This window comes from Orcinus orca, chromosome 17 (assembly GCF_937001465.1).
Source record: "Orcinus orca chromosome 17, mOrcOrc1.1, whole genome shotgun sequence".
Taxonomy (NCBI): Eukaryota; Metazoa; Chordata; class Mammalia; order Artiodactyla; family Delphinidae; genus Orcinus; species Orcinus orca.
Window position 1 is genome coordinate 58,231,522 of NC_064575.1, and position 22,233 is coordinate 58,253,754.

The window sequence follows — 22,233 nt, forward strand, 5'->3', positions numbered from 1 at the left end:
TAACGTTTCTTGTAAAGCCAGATTAATTGTGATGAACTCCTTCATCTTTTGTTTGTCTGGAAAATTCTTTATTTCTCCTTCAATTCTGAAGGATAACTTTGACAGGTAGAGTATTCTTGGTTGACAGGTTTTTTTTTTTCTTTCAGCACATTGAATATATCATTCCACTCTCTTCTGGCCTACAAAGTTTCCGCTGAAACATCTCATAGTCTTATAGGGGTTCCCTTGTACATAACAAGTTGCTTGTCTCTTGCTGCTTTTAAGATTCTCTTCTTGTCTATAATTTTGACAATTATAATGTTTCTTAGTCTGTGTCTCTTTAAATTTATCGTATTTGGTTCTCTCTGGGCTTCCTAGATCTGGATATCTGTTTCTTTCCCCAGGTTATGGAAGTTTTCAGTCATTATTTGTTTTTAATAAGTTTTCTGCTCTTTCTCTCACTTCTCCTTCTGACACTCCTATATTGTATACATTGGTCCACTTGATAGTGTCCCATAAGTTCCTTAAGTTGTCTTTACTCTTTTTCATTTTTTTTTTAGCTCCTCTGATTGGATGACTGCCCTGTCTTTGAGTTCACTGATCATTTATTCTTATTTTATCTAGTTTGCTATTGAAACCCTCTATTGAATTTTTAGACTTAGTATTGTATTCTTCAGCTCTGTGATTTGTTTGGTATGTTTTTATATTTTCTCTTTGTTGAAATTCTCATTTTGTTTGTACATTGCTCTCATCTCCTCAGTGAACACATTTATATCATTATTTTGAACTATCAGATAAATCCCTTATCTCCATTTCATTAAGATCTGTTTCTCTGTGTTGTTCTCCTCACATTAGATAAATCAGCCACTTCTCCCAGTCTTGAAAATGTGGTCTGTGTAGGAGATGAACCTCATAAATCAGCCCAGCCCAAGCTTCTGGTTGTCTCTCAAACCTTTGGGGTTTCCAAGCTGCTTTCTTTGTTCTTAGTGGCTCCCAGTAGGTGAGAGTGTGCCAAGACCCATCAGTGTCCCAAAGGAGAGGATTATATTTGGCATCTAGACGCAGGTTATTGGAAGCTGGACCCTCAGGCAACAACTGGGAAAGTATGTAGGTGAGCCCCTTGCAGGGAGAAACTGGGAGATAGTCATTTTTGCCTGTTCACTCTGTATGGGCCTGGAGTTTTAGCCGTGATGGGGAGGGAAAGGGGTTGTACGCCTATACGCGTTAAGAATTGCTTCTTTGTTTGCTGCATTTGTTTGGGACTCATGAATGCCATCCTCATTGTCTTGTCAGAGCCAGGAGAGCCAGAGGCCTGTCCCTCAGGCAGCAGCCATGAAAGCTGGGGTGTCAGATGTGTATATTAGATCCTTTCATGGAGATACTTGTGACTTGGAGGGGCCTACAGGGAGAAAATGGAAGAAGTGTCCATCACCTTCCCTGGTCTCCAGGAACAATAGTTGTCAGCCCCTAAATGCATGCTAAATTAAAAGCCTGACCCTCAGGCAGCAGCTTTTAAAGTATACAGATGGGGCTTCCCTGGTGGTGCAGTGGTTGAGAGTCCGCCTGCCGATGCAGGGGACACGGGTTTGTGCCCCGGTCCGGGAAGATCCCACATGCCGCGGAGCGGCTGGGCCCGTGAGCCATGGCTGCTGAGCCTGCGCGTCCGGAGCCTGTGCTCCGCAACGGGAGAGGCCACAACAGTGAGAGGCCCACATACCGCAAAATAAATAAATAAAATAAAATAAAATATACAGATATATTCCTTTCCGGGAAAGACTAGGAGATGGGCATTTCTGCCTTTTCCCTTTGCCCTGAGCCCTTGAAGGGGGGGTAGCCATTTAAGAACTCTGTTTTTGTGGGATTCATGAGTGGATGTTCCAGTGGCTGTCAGAGTCAGGTAATCCAGGGATCCATCCCTCAGATGGCAGCACAACAGCTGGGGTGCAGACATGTTTAGAAGCTCCTTCCAGGGAGATACTAGTGATTTGTAGCCAGCTACAGGAAGACAGTGAGGGAGGTGTCCAGTGATTTCTGTGGTCTTCATGGATGATCACAGGTAGCCACTAGATGTGTGCTAAGTTAGAAGCTTAACCCTCAGGTAGCAGCTTTCAAAGTATACAGATGGACCTCTTTCAGGTAAAAACTGGGAGATGAGCTAGTTGTCTGCTCCCTCTTCATTGAGCCCTGGGGAGATAGCCATAGTGAGTGTTTGTACCAGTTAACCACTGCTTCTTTGTTTGCTATAGTCTTGTGGGTCTCATGGACACAAGCGTCACTGACTTTCAGAGCTAGGTGTTTTGGGGTCCTGTCCCTCAGGTGGGAGTCTTAAAAGCTGGGGTGCTAAATATAGGGTCAAAACCCTTCCATCCTCAGGAAGAAGCTGGGAGTTTGGAGTTCCCTCTCACTTATATGGTGCTGTGCTTGGAGTAGGGTTTATGGTAAAAGCGTGTCTCAGCCTTTCCTACGCATTTCACTGTGGGTGTTTTCTCATTTGCCCAATGTGGAGGAGTCACTCCAATAGTTTCTGGATCTCTTTCAGAGGTAATGACTCTGTAGCTGTACATTCAGTGTGCCTGTGGGAGGAGGAGAGTTGAGCAACCTCCCATTTCACTATCTTGGTCAACCCCCACTAATAGCATTTTATAGGCTGCCTACACTTGTTGCATAGGGTAAGTATGTGGAGAAAAGCTATGGAGATTATGTGTTGCCTTGAATATCTAACAATATTGTATGAACCTTTGCGAAAGTTTGACAACAAATTATTGTACCACCATCATCAGAATGTCAACTTCTTTCATTAAAATGAGACATTTCATTAAAAGTAGATGTCATTGTTCTAATTCTAAACTTATACAAGCTGATTATTCTCATCAAATATCTTTTTGACTTTTCTGCTTTTCTATATCTATTGATTAGCTTTCAACTAATAAATAAGATAGTTTCTTGATCTGAAGAAAAAGTGAAATACTGAAAAGTGAAACAGTAAACTGAAACACTGCATTACAGAGTAATGCCAGACCATGCTAAGGTAACTGATGACTTCAGAATCTCAGCGGATTAATACAATAAAAGTTTATTTCTTGTTTTTGTAAAATCAGATTTAGGTTAGCCAACTACCCAAGGCAACTGTTTTCTGTGCAGTGACTCAGAGATCCAGGCTTATTTCATCGTGTGGCTCTACCATTATGATCACAGACAAAGAAGAAAAGAAACCATGCAGAGCATACACCTACTCTTAAGTGCCCCAGCCCTGAAGTGACACACGTAATTTCCAGCCAAATTTTACTGATTAAAATCAATTACAAGACCCTACCTAACTGTAAGAGGATTGAGAAATGCAATGTTCCTTGATGGTCAGAAAGACATAAGTAAGCACTAGGTGTCTCTGCCACATTTAGTTTTTCCAGATAGTAATATGTAGGAGAGAGTAAACTTGGGAGAAGCATGTGTGATGGGAAAAAAGATTAGAAACATTATTTAATTTTAAAAATGTAATGCAAGTTCTTAAAACTTTAGCTCTCCTATTTTTACACAATGAACACTGAAAAAAGTACTTCAACACTTATCTTGTTTTCCAGTTAAATACCATGATTGCGTATGTGTGTGCAATACCTAACTCTGTTCAAACATGTATGGTCTTACATCAGAGAGCTGTTACAAAACAACCTCAATAATTACAAGTTTAAAAATTCCTCATTGTTGAAAATTACAAGCCCAAGGACCTATAATTCACAGAAGTCTTGTTTTATTATTCACTTGATATATTTTATTAAATTTTAAAGAAATTAGAAAATTTTTTGTAGGGCCCTTGAGATAATCATTTCATCATAAATGTAGATGAAATTCATAGGTAATATGGTAACCTAAAATTAAGTATCATTATCACATTTATGTGAAGAATAATTTCCATGGTTTTTAAGCATTGACTTAAGTTCTTCCAATATTGATACCATTTTCAAGGAGAATGTAAACTATTGGTAAGTTTCACTTTTGGAGTGTAAAATGAGGGGGAAAAATTGAGAAGACCAAACTCCTTGATTGTTACAAAGTTTTCCTAATTGTCCTTCACTTCTCCTGATATTTTTTCTAAAATGAGGGGGAAAGGAACTATGGAAGCCTTGAATCCCAGCTCTTGTGCTCTCTCTTAGTAGCTGACTGCTCCTGGATTTCCTCCCTGGACACATTTTCAGTCTCTTTACTGGTACCTCCTGCTTTGGTTGATATCAAAGCTTGAGTGCTTCTATGTTTCTTTTCCTCTCTTTGTCCATTCTCTGTCTGCATCAGCCCATAAAGTTCCTTGGTACCAAGTGCCATCTATACACTGATATCGCTCACAATTATATCTCTAGTCCTGACCCTTTTACTTAAACTCCATATTTATATCCAGCTGCCTACTTGGTATCTCCACTTAGATGTCTAGCAGACATCTTAAACTTAGCATGTGAAAAATGGATTTATTTATTCTCCAGTTTTCCCTGCCTTCTCTATATATCCTGTTGCATAGGACAAGAGACCTAGGGGACATATCCTGTTTTTTTCCTTTAGGATTACCCCCTACATCCATCTCATTGGCAAGTCTTGTGGACTCTTCTGCCAAACTATGTCCTGAATCCAACCACTTCTCTCCTTCTCTACTACCACCCAGCAGCCCAAGTCATATTAATTCTCATCTGATTACTGCAATAACCTAACTTTTCTCTCTGCTTTCACTCTGAAAACCCACTTCTACACAGCAGCCGAAGTGAATAGGGCAAAGGAACCAAATCACATCAGTCCCCTCCTTAGGTCCTCCAGTGATTTTCCAAGCACTTAGACTAAAAGCTTTCACCAAAGCCTTCATGGCCCTTCGTGACCCTTCATGACCTTGCCTTTCAATACTCCTAACCTCATGTATGTCTCATGTTCCTCCTGACTGTACTCTAGCAACTTTTCCCTTTTATCTGTACTTTGATCATGCTGATGCTGTTTGCACCTCAGGACTTTTGCACTGGTTGTTTCCAGTGTCTCGGCTACTTCTTTCTCAGATCATCATACACTCAGCATCCAGGCTTTGTGCCAAAGTTTAGCCCCTGAGAGATGTCTTCCTTGACATTTCTGCCATTATCATGTAATCTTTTCCATTGTCCTTGGTAGAGGAGCACAAGATGACACAAAACATTGGTCTAAAAATCATCTAGCAACTAAAATGAACGAGCCAGAAAACAAGGGCACTACAATTATTGACTATAAAGTTTTACTCTTAAAAGGCATTCAATGAAAAAAAAAAAAAAAAAAAGGCATTCAACGCATACTCAGTATTCATAGGCTAATACAGGAAATGAAGACCAAACTCTAATGGAAAGAAAAGGCACTAAGATAATGGGAGATACAATTAAGGAATTCTAGATCCCAGAAGTATAAAGAAGCCAATAAGTGTAATCAAATAATCATTTTAAAAAGAGTCTTTTGGGCTGTGTTTAAAATGAGTCCACTGCAATAATTCATGTAGATTAGGGTAATAAGAACAAAGAAGAGTACACCTATTACAGAGAAAGGATGGAAAGGTCTTGATGTTGAAGAGATAGAGGATAAAGAGAAAGTATATGACTCTCTGAATAGAATGCAGGGGCTCAGGTATGCTAGAAGACAAGGGATCTACTTACTGCAGTGAAGAAGTTAGGAGAGAACTTAGAAAAAAATTTTTTGCTTTTTGAGTTTTTACTATTTCACTTTAGGTTTGGGCCAGAAATATAGTAATAGTCTATGGCCAACAAGGGATAAAGCTAGAACTGGAGTGAGACATCAAGAGTGGAAATATAAATTTGGTACTTATCTCCATACACAGGGTCGTGTTAACAGGGCATATGCCTTCAATATATTTATTGGATGCCTCCAGAGGCAGAGTGTGGAGAGCTGAGGCAGAGTTAGAGGCAGCCTCTCAAAGAGTTTGCAAGGACAGTCCATGAGCCAACAAGTTACCTTCTATATCAACGGTCAACAAACCCAGCCGGTGGGCTAATTCCAGTCTACCACCTATTTTTGTATAGCTGGTGAGATAACAATTTTACATTTTTTTAAATGATTGAAAAAAATCAAAAGAAGAGTAATATATCATGACATGTGAAGACTGAAATTCACATTTAAGTGTCTGTACATAAAATTTTATTGCAATTTAGTTACAGCCATTTGTTTACATACTGTCTTATGGCTGCTTTTGTGCTGCAATAGTACAAGGTTGAGTAGTTGTGACTGAGACATGTGGCTTGTAAAGCCTAAAATATTTACTCTCTGGCCCTTTACAGAAAAAGTCTGATAACCTCTCTTCTCCAAAACAGACCTAGTGAAGAAGGCTGAGTTTATAACTAAACTAGGAGGGAGAAAGGGAGCCAGTAGAAGAGAATTAAATTCAAGTTGGATGTGCACTCAGACAGCATGCTGCCATGGAAGCTGAGGTTATAAAGCCCAAGGAGGAATGAGCTGGTTAGGCCATTAGAGAACTTCAGAACATCACCAAAGGACCACTGCTGAGCTTCTTAAAGGGGGATGGGCATTTCTCCAAGTATAAGTGACTATGTGCCAGGGAGTATGTGAAGCCACAGGACCAAATAAGCATGAAACATCTTCGTGGAACATGATTTCACTCCAGGTTTTTGGGGGGATGCTGAAGGCTGGGGGAGTAGGTTTATATTTAAAAACAGCCATTTTACTGAGTAGAATGCACAATTTGCATGACTTTTTTGTATTAAAATTTTTTGTTGCATGAATAATTTTTATATTAAAATTAGGGTGCTAAAGACACTTCAAATTTGAAGTAAGCCTGCTTCAGGTTAAAATCCTGGAGTTGTAAATTCACTTTTCTCTGTCTTTAAGGGCACTTTAGTGGGAAGGTTTGAAAAATACTTCATGGAATACACAAAGAGTATTTCTGAGAGAAGACATTGTCACCATCTAGGGCTTTAAATTGACCTGGGAATCAAAAAGGTTTAACTCCTAAAGATTATAAGTCCCCGTCAACTCCAACCTATTGGTAGTGTTTCCTTGGAACACCTTTATTGGGAGGGATTCTGAGACTTGTATTTAGTTCAGCAGTGATTAGCAATGTGTTCTAATGCTGGGGGAGGTAGTGCATGGCAGTTTGCTTTAATGATTCATCATAGATTAATATGAGAATCTGTCTAAATCTTTGACATATTTTTCAGACTGTTTAACCTCTCAATCAGATTTAATATGTTTACCATCTACTTTCAAAGCCATAGTTGCCCTTACATCTCTGCCTTCATGATTCAAGGGGTATCGACAAATATGGAGACCATGTCCAAGTTAACCGTAAAGGAATCGTTGAAAATTTTACAATAATGATCATCCCAGTCCATTCATTCAGTCTTTTCATAATCCCCACAAAATACATAAACAAGAAGAAAGTTAAAAGGGCACTGTATTCCACATGAAAATTTTTAATATTCTACAAGGGTAGGATGATGTTTAAATGAGAATAGAACAAATATATTAATAGAAAAATAAATGGTAGAAACATAAATGAAAAGTTGAAGTGAGTGAAGCTGGGGCAAGAATATTTAGGATAATAATGGAACAGTTCAGAAGAGAGACAAAGAGAACCAAACAGGTTTAAGACAAAGAAGGTGAAGAGGTAAGGAGAAATTCAAGAGATGCTTCTGAGGTAGACTCACTAGAATCTAGTAACAGATTAGATGTATGGAACAACGGTAGTAAATGATGAACACAGGGTCTTAGCTTAACCAACTAGGTAGGTAAAAATATTAATTACTAAATGGAGAAGGCAGGAAGAGGAATTGTTTGGGGGGCAAACCAGTGATTATGCTGTAGCATCACAGAGAACTACATTACCGAGGGCCCCTGGTTTCCAAGCAAGTTTGGGCAATGGCAGATGGTGGAAGACTGGAATTTGGCAGTAGGGAGAAGCCAGAGTATTCTTCCTTTCTCACTTTGCCTTCGGCAGCATTTCTCCTGGCGACTGGAATCTTTTCCGAGATTTCACCTCCTGCTATACAAGCTTTCTGTCTTTGGTTCCAGCATCCTCAGTGGCCCTACCTCTAGCCTCAGCTATGATTCTAGCTCTAGCTGGGTGGCTTTGCCTTCTGGATTCTGGGAACTCCAGCTCTTCCTGTTACCCCTCTTGGTAGTGGCTTTCTGCTGTTGCTAATCTCCTGGTTGTCTTACCATCCCAATTTTAGCTTCTCATCTCATTCATCACCTGTATAACCAATTCCCAATTAAGTTAAATTTCCTGTTTGAAATACCTAGACTGGTTTTTCCCTTGACTGGACCCTGACTGATACAGTAATAAATACAGTTTTAGACATGCTGAGCCTAAGTATGGGGCCCCCTGATCAAGATATTTAGTAGAGGCTTGGAAATAGTTAACAAAGACCTGGAGACAGAGATACAGGCTTATAAGTCAAAAACTACAGTTGGTAGTTGAAGCCATAAGGTTAGATTTCCCAGGTGGAGTGAGGAGATGGAAAGATTAAACCCAAAGTGTTAAGCAGTGGGTTTACCCCTGAAATATCAACATTTTTTATTTAAGTCAAGAAAGAACTTGAAGACTGAAAAGGAGTAGCCAGAGAAGTAGAAACCCAGGTTAGGAATGTCACAGAAGCCAAATGAGAAACAAAATTCCTCAAGGAAAGGGCCCAGTGGAGTCAAACTTGGTGGAAATAGCAGATAGAACACATTAAAGGATTGAGGCAAATATTTTCCTTTCTGTTTAGCAAAGGAAATGTATTGCTACGTTTGTCAGAACAATTAACTTAAATGAGTTAAGATAAATGAGAATAGGAGGAGGCTGAAGACATCAATGAATGTAAGCTACTTTTTCAGGATACTGGATGATAAATACCTTGAAAGAAAGAATACCTTAAGTTGGAAGGAGAGGAAGGGCTGAAGCCATCAAAGGAGTGGATACTGAAGATCTCACAAAAGAGGGGGTGGGATCAAGAGTAGAAATGGAATGGTTATCCCTTTGGAAAGAAGAGGGAAGATAATATGGTTGGTCAACATGTGCAAGGTTACTAATTCTGCTTTTTCTAACATGGTGTTATCAAGTGTATCCACCATGCACAAATTTCTCTAAAATGAACAGAAGTATCATTCTCTCCTACTCACAGCTCCCCTCTAAAGCAAAAAAAGATATAGTTGTTGAAAGAATCATACATCACCTTTACATATAAATTACACACTTGAGGCTGAGTGTTAACTCTTCTCCAAATGTCTCTAGCAAGACATGAAAATTTCATGTTTACAGTGACTGATATTAGCATCTTGAAAAAGAACAAAGACATTCATAAAATTGGCTTTTTCTAAGTGCTAATCTGTCAAACTTTTTTTTCTCTTGTGACGAGGATATTTATGATTTACTCTTCTAACAACTTTCAGTTATGCCATACATATTATTAACTACAGTCACCATGCTGTACATTACATCCCCAAGACTTATTTTATAACTAGAAGTTTGCTCTTTTGACCCCCTTCACCCACTTCACCCACCCCCACTTAAGGTTTTTTATTGAAGTATAGTTGATGCACCATATTATACAAGTTACAGGTGTACAATATAGTGATTCACAAGTTTTAAAGGTTATACTCTGTTTATAGTTATTATAAAATATTGGCAATATTGCCTGTGTTGTACAATATATCCTGGTAGCTTATTTTATACATAACCGTTTTTACCTCTTAATCTCCCACCCCTATTATGCCCCTTCTCTCTTCCCTCTCCCCACTGTAACCACTAGTTTGTTCTCTATATCTGTAAGTCTGCTTCTTTTTTGTTATGTTCACTAGTTTGTTGTTGTATTTTTTAGATTCCACATGTAAATTATATCATACAGTATTCATCTTTCTTTGTCTGACTTAGTTCACTTAGTATAATACCCTCCAAGTCCATCCATCTTGCTACAAATAGCAAAATTTTCATTCTTTTTTATGGCTAAGTAATATTCCATTGTAGATATATATGTACCACATCTTCTTTATCCACTCATCTGTTGATGGACACTTAAGTTACTTCCATATCTTGGTAATTATAAATAATGCTGCTATGAACGTTGGGGTGCATGTATCTTTTTGAATTAGTGGGGTTTTTTTTCAGGTATATATCCAGGAGTGGCATTGCTGGGTGATATGGTAGCTCTATTTTTAGTTTTTTGAGAAACGTCTATACTGGTTGTACCAATTTACATTCCCACAAAGAGTGCACGAGGGTTCCCTTTTCTCCACATCCTTGCCAACATTTATTTGTATTCTTTTTGATGATAGCCATTCTGACAGGTGTGAGGTGATATCTCATTGTGCTTTTGATTTGCATTTCCTTGGTGATTACTGACCTTGAGCATCATCTTTTTATGTGCCTGTTGGCCATCTGCATTTCCTCTTTGGAAAAATGTCTATTCAAGTCTTCTGCCCATTTTTAAAATTGGGTTGTTCGTTTTTATGATGTTGAGTTGTATGAGTTATTTATATATGTTGGATATTAACCCTTTATCAGTCATATAATTTGCAAATATTTTCTCCTGTTCAGTAGGTCGTCTTTTCATTTTGTCAATGGTTTCCTTTGCTATGCAAAAGCTTTTAAGTTTAATTAGGTCCCATTTGTTTATTTTTGCTTTTATTTCCTTTGCTTTAGGAGACAGATCCAAAAAAAAACATTGCTGTAATTTATGTCAAAGAGCATTCTGCCTATGTTTTCCTCTAAGAGTTTTATGGTTTCTGGTCTTAAGTTTAGGTCCTTAATCCAATTAAAAAAATTTTTGTATATGGTGTTAGAGAATGTTCTAATTTCATTCTTTTACATGTAGCTGTCCAGTTTTCCCAGCACCACTTATTGAAGAGGCTGTCTTTTCTCCATTGTATATTCTTGCCTCCTTTGTCGTAGATTGACCATAAGTGTGTGGGTTTGTTTCTGAGCTCTCTATTCTGTTCCGTCGATCTTTGTGTCTGTTTTTGTGCCAGTATCATACTGTTTTGATTACTGTAGCTTTGTAGTATAGTCTGAAGTCAGAGAGTGTGATTCCTCCAGCTCTGTTCTTCTTTCTCAAGATTGTTCTGCCTATTTGGGGTCTTTTGTGTTTCCATAAAAATTTTAAAATTTGTTCTAGTTCTGTGAAAAATGCCATTGGTATTTTGATAGGGATTGGAAGTGAAGAAGTAAAAATGGTTATTGTTTGCAGATGACATGATACTATACATAAAAAATCCTAAAGATGCCACCAAAAAACTACTAGAGCTCATCAATGAATTCAGTAATGTTTCAGGGTACAAAATTTATATACAGAAATCTATTGCATTTCTGTACAGTAACAACAAACTATCAGAAAGAGAAATTAAGGGAAAAATCCCATTTACCATCACACCAAAAAGAATAAAATACAAAGGAATAAACCTATCTAAGGAGGCAAAAGGCCCATACTCAGAAAATGATAAGACACTGATGAAAGAAATTGAAGATAACACAGATGGAAAGATATACTATTTTCTTAGATTAGAAGAATTAGTATGATTACAATGACAGTACTACCTACAATTGTAGATTGTAGGCAATCTACAATTCAATGTAATCCCTATCAGAATACCACTCAAGCTTCTTGGAGAAAGTTGTAGTCCCATATTTTACTTTTACAGATGCTAAGCTACCCGAAAATACTAAGAAAACCAGTTTCATATGTTCTACTTAACATACATTGTATGAAGTATAGGAATGGTATAGCCATTTGTGGAAAACCACGAGATCTTCTTTGTGTAATTACCATGAAGCTGTAAATTACTCTATAGTATGTCTCTCTCTGTTGGTTTGTATTTGCTTATAAGTAAAGGCTTAGAAATCAGGTAGCTTTAATCAATTCCCATAAGAGTAAAAGTTTGAGCAAGTAATATCCAGACATAAAAAAAATAGATTGAAGGGAAGTGATGATTTCATAAATATATTCTATTTTGTTGGTAGGGAGAATTATTTTTGAAATAAATAGCTAAGGACAGAGGCAACAAGAGTAACAGGTAACAACTTGTGCATTGCTTAGTTTATACCATGCTGTGCTGACCGTACTTTATGCATTTTACCTAACTGAATCGTTAAGACACAGCCCTACACATATTTTACTTAGTCTTTAAGACATAGCCCTACGACGTAGGTAATATTGTTGCCTCCATTTTACAGATTAGGAAACTGAGATCTGGGGAGATGAAATAATTTGCCCCAGGCGACCCTCAGAGTCTAGACTAGACCTCAGGTAGTGTGGCTCTAAAATCCCCACTCTTAATCACTCTGCTGCAGTGCAATTTATAGCTAAACTAGTTAGTGTCCTACATGTAGTTACAAACATAGGTTTTAAAAATTTGTCTGCTTTTTTTTAAGGACCAATATTTGGGGGTACAGTTAAATATTGTTTTTCCCCTAAATATATCTCTAAAGAAAAGAATATCTCCACAAGAATAATTTTGATTTTTTTTAATGCACTAAAAGAACATCCCAGAAACAGAACAGGTATTGACTTATTAACGATGAAGCACTATATAAAGAAGCCCCCTCCCCACTTAGTAAATAGGAATATAGTGTAAATAGATGTGAAAGGAGGTGAACACTTTAGGATTAAATGCAAACCCTAAAGTTGTATACAACATTCATATATGGCTTATTATCTCATAGCAATAGTATTTTCATAATGACGTATTTGACATTCATATTTATTGGTAAGATGCTTTTGACTCAAAAGTTAAACAAAAATACAGAAGAGGTAGTTTAGCAAATGCAAGGTGAGAAAAAGGCTTTACCTTTGTTTTCTTCCTCAAAAATCTGCGGCCATTCCTTTTTGTTCTAATTTTCTTCTGGATCATCCAGGAAGATAGTGATGCTTTTGGAAGAAGCCGATTCAAAACCCTCTAAGAACTGATTCCCCCAAGTGGACAGTGATGTTTTTGAAACAACTGCTCTGAAAGTCACCTGGGAAGTCTGCACAGTGTTCCTCTCTGTCTTGGATAAGAAAGAAATTCTGGTTCAAAGGAGTCCTGTTAAGATCTGACCAGCAGTTGTAGGAATTATGTTTCTCCTCCAATTCTACGCATGGTCTCATAAGATGGTAATTTCTACACTGACCTAAGAATATTGGTAGATGCTCTGTCATTGCAAGTCAGGAACTGCTTTAAATGGAAACTATACAGATTGAAGTTTGCAATTAAAAGTTTGAAAAATTCTCTAGTTGACCTGTGAAACTGCATGATGAGTACTACAAGTGACTGCATGTAATTCCTCATGTTTTCAGTTGTGTTTCATAAAGTCATCACATCTTAGACTCAAAGGGAGTTTCGGCTTCTGACTGCCAGAGGCCTCAAGCTTTAGCTGGGGTCAGGAGTAGGGAAGGTCTATTGATATTCAAATTCTCTGACAGGGGTCATTTGACCCTATGTACAAACTAGCTTATCCTATCCTTACAATGAGAAATAAGCCCACAAAGAAAAGAAAAGTTAAGTTTCAAGGGGCAGAAAAACATTCATCAATTCGCAAAACTAGAACAGTCATTTACCAGACAATGGTTAGGAACCACTAGAAACAAAGTGACATAATATTAATCAGGTATGACTTGTTGCACAGAAGAAAGTATAAATACAGTAAATAAGAGGTTTATATGTAGCCCCAGCAGAGTATGTACACATCCAAGCTGCTGTGAAACTGAACGGGAATTCCTGCAGCGGAACCCCAGCTAAAAGCAGTCTCCGTGCACAAGAGTTGGAAGGTAACAGATGTTGGGAACCACGTGTGGTAACACTAAGCAGATATCCACATACCTTGATCCTTGAAAATGCAATATGAGAAATGTCACAAGCGAAATAGCACTTTGCCTGCCAAGCGCTGTCTTTCCATAAATATGCACAAGTCAATTCTCCAGTGGGGGGTCTGCAACCTCACACCTCCTGCCCCTCTGTGGGACCAGGGGTGGCTCTCTCTGGGGGCACAGCGAGCTGAGTCACATGCTGTACACTTACTCCTGCTGCCACTGCTGCAGGTCGCAAGCTCCTGCCTTCACAGTCTCCAGATGCAAATCAAAGCATAAATAACACAGAGACCACGCTCGTGGCTCCTCCTCTCACAACGTGACTGGGAACAGGTACTGGTCCGAGCAGCGCAACTGCAACCCACCAGTGTCCGGGAGTGGAGAGTAGCTTTGTGCACTTTTGCAAAAACAACCCCCAACCAAGAAAAAAAACCAACCAAACAAACAACAAAAAAAACACCACCCTGTGTCTTTTATTTTACTGGTTAGCTCTGTCTGTAGCTAGGAAGACGCTGTGTTGCTCCTGGGCTCTTTCTATCAGCTTCTTCTTCTTCTTGTTCTTTCTCTCCTTTGCCTTTGGTGCTCTCTTCCCTACAACAGGGGGAAGAGAAAGAAATGAAGACATGTCAGAAAAGGCTCTTTCTCTAGGAAAGAAAACACAAAACATTAAGAGTTTTATACAAAGCCCATCTGGAAAACATCACCTATGGAAAAAGCAGCCTCAAAGAGAAAATTGTTCACGTTAATTTTGACGGAATAATAATAATTTACTAAATTGGATATGCTGTCTCAAACAGAGACTGATCTTCCTGTTACAGGGAACTGGCATATTTAAAAACCTCCCAGCGGCCTGATCAGTCTTGCAAATATCATTCTGCCACAAAAATTCCATTTATCCCCTCCTCCTTTTAACAATGCTACCCTTTACTAGACATCTTTACATCTTTCTACTGCTCCATATGTCAGTGGGTCAAAAGAAAATAAGCATCTATCTACAGTAAATATACCAGAAGTTTCAAACGCCCCTCTCCCTGCCCCCACGGGAGAAGAAAACGTCTAGCTTTTAACATTATTCCCTCAGTGTTCTCCAAAGGCCAATAAATGAAATGACATATGTTGAGTACTTTATTTTCTATAAAAATTCATGAGGACATCATTTTTATGTGGCTTATGGCTTCTTATACAAACCTCCTAGGCAAGTTGGTCTTATTGAGAGCAAGAAAAATGCTTGCTTATTTCTGAAGAGCTGATAGGTGTGTGTTTTACTACCAGAAAATCACACCCTGTTATCCTATTTCCCTCTTTGCCTTAGCCACTAGGAAGCACAGACCACAGCTAAATAGTTGAGGTTTTCCTCCATCAGGAGTTTTGGGATGCAGTTTTCCTTTTGCCTCTGCTGTATTTTACTTCTTCCATCTTGTGGTATGGTTTCCAGTCTTTATAAGGTCTCAGCATTTCTTTGCAAGTATGTCTACGTAGGACTGTGAGAAAAAAGAATCAGGAATATAGGCATTTGCTTTAGGTCCTTTGGGTTCTAAGCATATAGGAATCATGGGATTTTTAGAACAGAAAAGAGCTTGAAAGTTCATCTGCATTAGAAGTTTGGTGCTATACACCTTCAGGACAGGAAGGTTCTTCCTCACAGACTAGAAAGAATCCTCCCGTCAGCTCTTCTTCCTCCTCTACCTGTCCCTACTTCCAATTTATCATGTAGTTTCACAAAACTTAAGCTTTCTCTTCCTGTGAGGTATAGCTATTAGACACCAGAGTCATCAGTACCACAAATACAACATTCCGTTCTAATCCATGCTCTCCATCCTTCCCACACGTAAGAAACTCAATATTCCCAAGATCCTTTCATTACAGGGATATAGCTGGTCAGCTTTTCAATCCAGGCAATGGAGAAGTGGCTGATATAAGACATGGAAAAGAAATAGACCACAGGTTAGGAAGACAGATTTGAGCCACAGGAAACCAGAGTCACAGGAGATTAAAGGATGCCATGAGATTTTTAAGTAAGGGAGATGGTTCTCATTTCTGCTCTTTCTGATCGGAAAGTGTCTGTCTTGTTTGAGGATGGAAAAGTCTTACTCGTAAGACCCTAGATTCAATAAGTAAAACTTTGCTGAGTTCAACTGTTTATCACAAGAACAAAGATAAAAAGAATAACTTATTTTTAATAGGACACCACAGTAAAATAATAAGAATATAAGCATGCCTCATATTAAATTATGAAGGTCCTTGAAGTTAACGTCTGGTTCTCATTAAGTTCTGGCATTATGTTATAAGGGCATTTTGCCAACTTAAAACGTAGTTAATCCTACCCAATGAAACTTTAGTCCAAGGCATCATTAGTCAAAGAAACTGTAAAGTTACAACTATTTAGTAACACTGTTTCTAATGATGAGACACACCTAATAAGGACAGAGAGATGAAATACTTAACATAAAATAGCATATTTAAAAAGAAGTTTCACTTATAAAGTTTTATGAGGAAGGTTTTCTTAGTTCTATATTTTCTCTCAAAAAACAACCAAAAAATCCTTAGTTAAAAAAAATCATCGCTGACTACCATGTAAAAATTCAGTTTGTGTTTCATTTATTTAAAGGCTGGAGTTTCTTTTAGAAACAAAATAAAATTAAATGAAAAAATAATGCAAACATTCCTAGATTTTAAAATGTGTTTTGTTAAGATAAAAATATACTGAATATAATTTAAAGAAAACCTTTCCCAATCACCATTTCAATTCTTTGTATAAATTATGTAGTTGAATGTTAGATGTGTACTCCTTCACTAACAGCAAATCTATGCTGTGACTGCAAACTCTCATTTTCAAAGAAGGTTAATTTCATGTCATTTACCTAATCTCAATATATTATTCTGATGTAATTGTCAATATCAAGTAGTTTTTGTGTTTGCTAGCTGATAGAACATTGTGTAATAGAAGTTCCTCAATATTTGCATAAAGCAGTTCATACTGGGACAAAAAATTCAGAAATGCTTCTGAAAACTTATTTTATAGATTATATGATTATCCCATTGGCGATAAGTTTTATGGTACTGTTTCCAACTAGAGATGTTTTGGGAGACCTTATTACAACCCTAAAATTTTTCCTCAGATGTCTCTTTTAAATGACATCTCTGTGCTATTTGTTCACTGCTTGGTTTTGTTTTTGGTCAGCCACGTGTCACGTAGGATATATTTGCAAATACCAAAGGCTTAAGACGATTAGCCAAGACTTGACCATGGATAGTTCTAAATTACCTGAAAATATTTTGTGGTCCATAGTAGGTTGTTTGGACTTTAAGCCAACTCAAAGTAGTAAAATATTAAAACATAACCTAACATAGAGTATGAAAAGGGTCTTGCACACATTTTCTTCTGAACTCTACTAAGATTTTCAAATATAAGGAATTGGTAAGATTAAGGCTAACAGAAATATATATCCCTATTCTTATCTATATATTTGAAAATAAGTTATATTGAACCTACAAGTGTGCTAATTTGTTTCCACTTAACTTCTTTACATCTGTGACTATGAACTTAGACTCAGAGAATGACTTGTGTAGTTTCAGATTGTTCCACATTATCAAGTACATTCACCCTGAGCATTTAAGGGCAAATATGATGCCAGTCACCCAAAGAGTGATTCAACCCATGGACTTAACTTTCTTACTTCTCAGTTCACAAGAGAAGACTCGGCAAATATACTGCCCAGGATGAGCAGAAAAGGTTTGAGTTTTATGAGGAGATTGTCAGCCTTCAGCTATGTCCAACTCCAATGAAAAATTCTTCATATCATTGTCCTGAGTACTTGAAGAATGCAGTGGCCTTAAATTACTATTGGGGGAATCTCTTCAAGATCAGGCAGAATCTGATCTACAGAGCAAATCTTTACAGCACTGTTATATGAATGCAAGAAGATGACTGGCCCAGATATAACAGTTTTTAAGGAAAACAATGTGGTTTAATAGAGAAAGGTCCTCTCTGAGAGGAAGGAAACCTGGCAGGTAGGCAGTCTTGTAACTGAGATGTCTGGTAATACATTGTGGTTGTGACTCTCAGTTTCTACATTTATAGGATGAAGATGCTACAATTATCTTTCACTAGAAAGTCATGAGGCATCGTGTGAAAAAGTTGCGTTCCTAGGATGAAGAGGTATGTAAACCATCACTAGCGAGACAAGGTTATTATCAAAATGAACAAAGTTAGAAAGATGCTATCAAAGCCACACTCTAACCAACATAATGACACTGACTTGCACACATGTGGAAATGGTCCAACAGGATAACCTATCAACTCTTCTACAGGAAAAGGTGAACAGTCCCTTATGGAAATACTTGTAACATCCAGCCGTAGATTGCTGCTCTTAGAATCAGGAATAGGACAGATTATTTTGAACCAAGATATCAGGCAGACTTACAAATTACATGAAGCTGTGAAAATACTGACTCCACTGCCAGTCAGACATGAATTTCATTCTTTCATAAGCTCCCCAATTCTAGGAAGGTCTTCAAATGATTTTTCCTCTCACTAGATTTAGGTAAGAGTCTTTTTATCATCGGAGCAATGGTTATTGTACGTACATCAGTAAGGTACAAAGGCTGTCTAGGGTTTGTATTATGATTACTAAGTGCTTTGAGAAAGACTTCCTAATGGTAAATACAATGAAAGAAAATTGAAGAATAAACTCAGTAGCTGTGACTGTGGAAAAAGATAAAAGCTTCTCTCTCTATATATATACACAAACACATACACACACAACTGAGCAAAGTAAGCTACATCATGCAAATGTAATTAACTATAGTTACCATTGTTACAGCCAGAACTATGATGACAAGGCTAATCACCTGAAACGAGTACCAATTTTTACTAAATTTTAATGGTAAGTCTGTGATGCTGACTTGAAACCTGGGCTTCACTGTATTTATGAAATTCACCATGGAGACTTGGGAATCACCTCCAGTCATCCTTCAAAGCAGCTAAAACTGAGGACAAGAAGTCTGTAACTACTAACTCGATGAATCTTGTCATACTTCAGAGGATGTGCTGGAGGTGAAACATAAGGTTGCTTCCACATCTAAAGCCACAAGGACTGAGATGTAGACAATAAATAGTAACTGGGTTATTTCTTTTTCTCGTATGAGCAACTTTAGTTTGCCCAAGAAGGAGTAGCAATAGAGATTTATTTATTTAAGAGTGATTGATAATTCTCTGGAAAAATGCCAGCTGATTCCTAAAATACTTTAAAAGCTCAAAAAAGAGACAAAAGACCTAAATACAATTCATAAAGGAAATAAAATAGCTAATAAATATATTTAAAGAATCAAATCTCATAATTAAAACCTCCAACTAAGATGAGTTGCCACTGCAAAGATTCTTAAAAGTAAAAATATGTAAAAAGCTAGTGAGAAAATGGTAAGACAGCATCAGGATGCATTATGAGAATATAAAATTGATACAGTCTTTTTGAAAAGCCATCTGGCAATGTATACAAAAGCATTAAAAATATTCCTAACTTTTGACTCAGATTTAGGAATCTATCCTAGGAACATAACCTAAAGTTGAACAGAGATTTCTGCATAGAGATGTTTACTATCATTCTGGAACAATTGTAAATTACCTAAATGTCCGACTACAATTTTTTATGACCTCTTTTTATGATTACAGAAATCATAAAGTTTCTTTTCAGCTATGAATTGAAGTATTTTGTATTTTAAGGCCATGACAGTTAAGTTTATTCCCAAGAGTACTACTATGACTTGTCCCTAAAACTTGTCATAAATGCATATAAGGAAAAGCCTGTAATTCAAAAGCATTCCTACTGTGGGGGTAAGCAGGTTCCTTAGTGGAGGGATCAATCACAATTGCATCTAACACATGAAAGTTTAAGAACTACTAACCTACATATTTTAGACATGAAGAATGGATGTTGGCTCACAAAGCTTCTTGTATCTAGAAAGGTGTCCAAGTAGGCAAATATGATGAGCACGACTGGGACCTACCCCTCTATATTCTACATCGTCCAAGATAAAAATCTCTCCACTGTTCATAATGGTTCAGAACAACATATTGATGGTTATTTATTTACATCAGCTGGAGAGTCAGAGACAGTGAGCTAGAACGAGTAAAGCCAATGAACCTATTTGGCTCCTTTACAGTACAGAGTTCCTTAATCGGCATTTTAAGTAACATCTATCTGGTTTTTCAAAAATACACTCTACTAAAAACATTTCACAGAGAGAGATCGTTGTCTTTTTAAAGGACTGGTAAATTGTTCAATAGTTGTTTGATGACTGTGATCAAATTTTCTTTGAGAAAAAAATAATCTAGAGACAAACCAATAAATGTCATAGTGTTGAAAAATAACAAGCCATCTACTAAGGAAACTTTACTGGACATCTTGAATTTCAAGTCATAACTTGAAACTTCCAAGTGGTCACTTAGTCATTTCATCTTTATAAAAAAAAAAAGAGCATGTGCTTTCAAAATCTATACACAATCTGGAGATAGCTTACCAGTTGGCTTGTTCATCTTACAAGGCTATTGGTGGAGAGTGACAACTGACAAAATGGGCTTCTCTAAACATACAAACATGAAAGTCATTCAGAATTCAGAATACTTACTACCTATGCAGATTTATACTAATTTGTAAGCTGTGATTCAATAAGCCGATTCTGACTGTGTGTTACTGTTCTTTTATCTGTAAAATTTTACCATATTTTTTGTTGCAAAAAGAAGAATACAAAATGGCTTCCTTTCTCTTCGAGGCCTCTACTCAAAGACATTTTAGTAGACATGAGGTCTGTTGCCTATTTTGCTGAAAGGAAGTCCCATTTGGTTTCAAAAATCTTGTTGCATTGTTCAACTTGATGAAAATGGAAGAGAAAAGCTAATCCTGAGGATGACCTGAACCTTTATGAATTAAGTGTATCACCACTAAGATTTCTTGCACATGGTGTTTCAAAATTTCCTCATTGTATAGCTCTGGAGAAAATTATTGTTCTTCGGGTCTAAGATACAACTTCTATTACCAAGGCCTTACCAACCCATTTGAAGCAGTAGAGACTACAGAAAAGTAACCTAAATAATATCTAGGTTTGTTCCACACAACATTGATCGCTCCAGTTGATTTGTTTAACTTAAGTTCTTAGAAATCTGGTACCTCAAACAGGAAAGAAAAAAAATCAGTTTAGACAAGATTCCATGGAGTTTAAGATAGGTGAGAATAAACAAAAAGAGGTGGTTTCACAAATGTCTCGAGTTCTTTTCATGACTACTTTAGGTTCACTGTCAAGGACAAAGAGTTTCAGAGTAGTGAAAACTAAAATCATCCTGTCGAAAATTTCATTTGTGTGAAAAAAATAAATATATAACTCTACCACAAGGGGGCAATAATTCACTTTTACTGTAAGAGTATCTCTGGTTAAAAATATATATACAGGGGAGCTTTTAGGCTCTAACTTCTTAAATACTTTCTTTTAACCCCAAGTGAAGGTCGCCTTTTTTTCTTTTTAGCCAATGGTAAGCTCTGTGGTGGACTAAGAATAGGTAGTAAGATCCAAATGCTGCACGAGGAAAAATGTAATTACATCTCTATTAAAAAGATGTTTGAAGGTAAAGGAGGCTCAGAGAAAAGAAAATAAAGATGAAATCTGCTATTCAAACAGTGATTTAGGGGAAAAAAGCATTATTCACAAACCCAGGTTCCCATTTTCTTACGGGGAAAGTTAACATAAACTACCTGCAAAGAACAGGTCCTTTTCTCTTAGGTCTCTTATCTATAAGAATAGAGTTGTGGGGCTTCCCTGGTGGCGCAGTGGTTGAGAGTCCGCCTACCAATGCAGGGGACACGGTTTGTGCCCCGGTCCGGGAAGATCCCACATGCTGCGGAGCGGCTGGGCCCGTGAGCCATGGCCGCTGAGCCTGTGCTCCGCAACGTGAGAGGCCCCAACAGTGAGAGGCCCACACACCGCAGAAGAAAAAAAAAAAAAAGAAGAATAGAGTTGTAAATCTAAGAATGATCGTCATTATCTTCTGGTGCAGGGAGTGCAGAGATTTAATATCAAGTACAAAAGCTGATTGTTAGGTGGTGACTCCTGAGCAAGGCTTCTGATCACGTTGGCTTCCCAGCCTCAGGCAGTGGACCATGTTGGGGAGGGTGGAGAGACAGCAAGTATACCCGACATTACTACCCTCTGCTCTAGTCCAACTCTGCTAAATGCTTTAGAAATAAAGCAAGCCAGGCACAGAGAAATCCGAGTGACCTATCCAATTCCTACAGCTAATTAGCAGCAGAGCTGGACTTGCAGCCAGGTCTCAATATTTCTCTCTTATATAATTTTACAGCTTTAAAAGTCCCTGGGGCTTCCCTGGTGGCGCAGTGGTTGAGAGTCCGCCTGCCGATGCAGGGGACACGGGTTCGTGCCCCGGTCCAGGAAGATCCCACATGCCTCGGAGCGGCTGGGCCCG

General features: G+C 37.8%; 1 protein-coding gene across 1 annotated transcript in view; it reads right to left on the minus strand.

The window, feature by feature from the left end:
* Positions 1-12,424: 12,424 nt before the first annotated feature.
* Positions 12,425-22,233, minus strand: part of RSPO2 (R-spondin 2) — a 161,900-nt gene continuing 152,091 nt past the window's right edge. Inside the window, exon 5 of the mRNA XM_004282937.3 lies at positions 12,425-14,351. Within this exon, the coding sequence (XP_004282985.1) occupies positions 14,239-14,351 (113 nt within the window). The 3' untranslated portion in view covers positions 12,425-14,238. The remainder of the gene's footprint in view (positions 14,352-22,233) is intronic.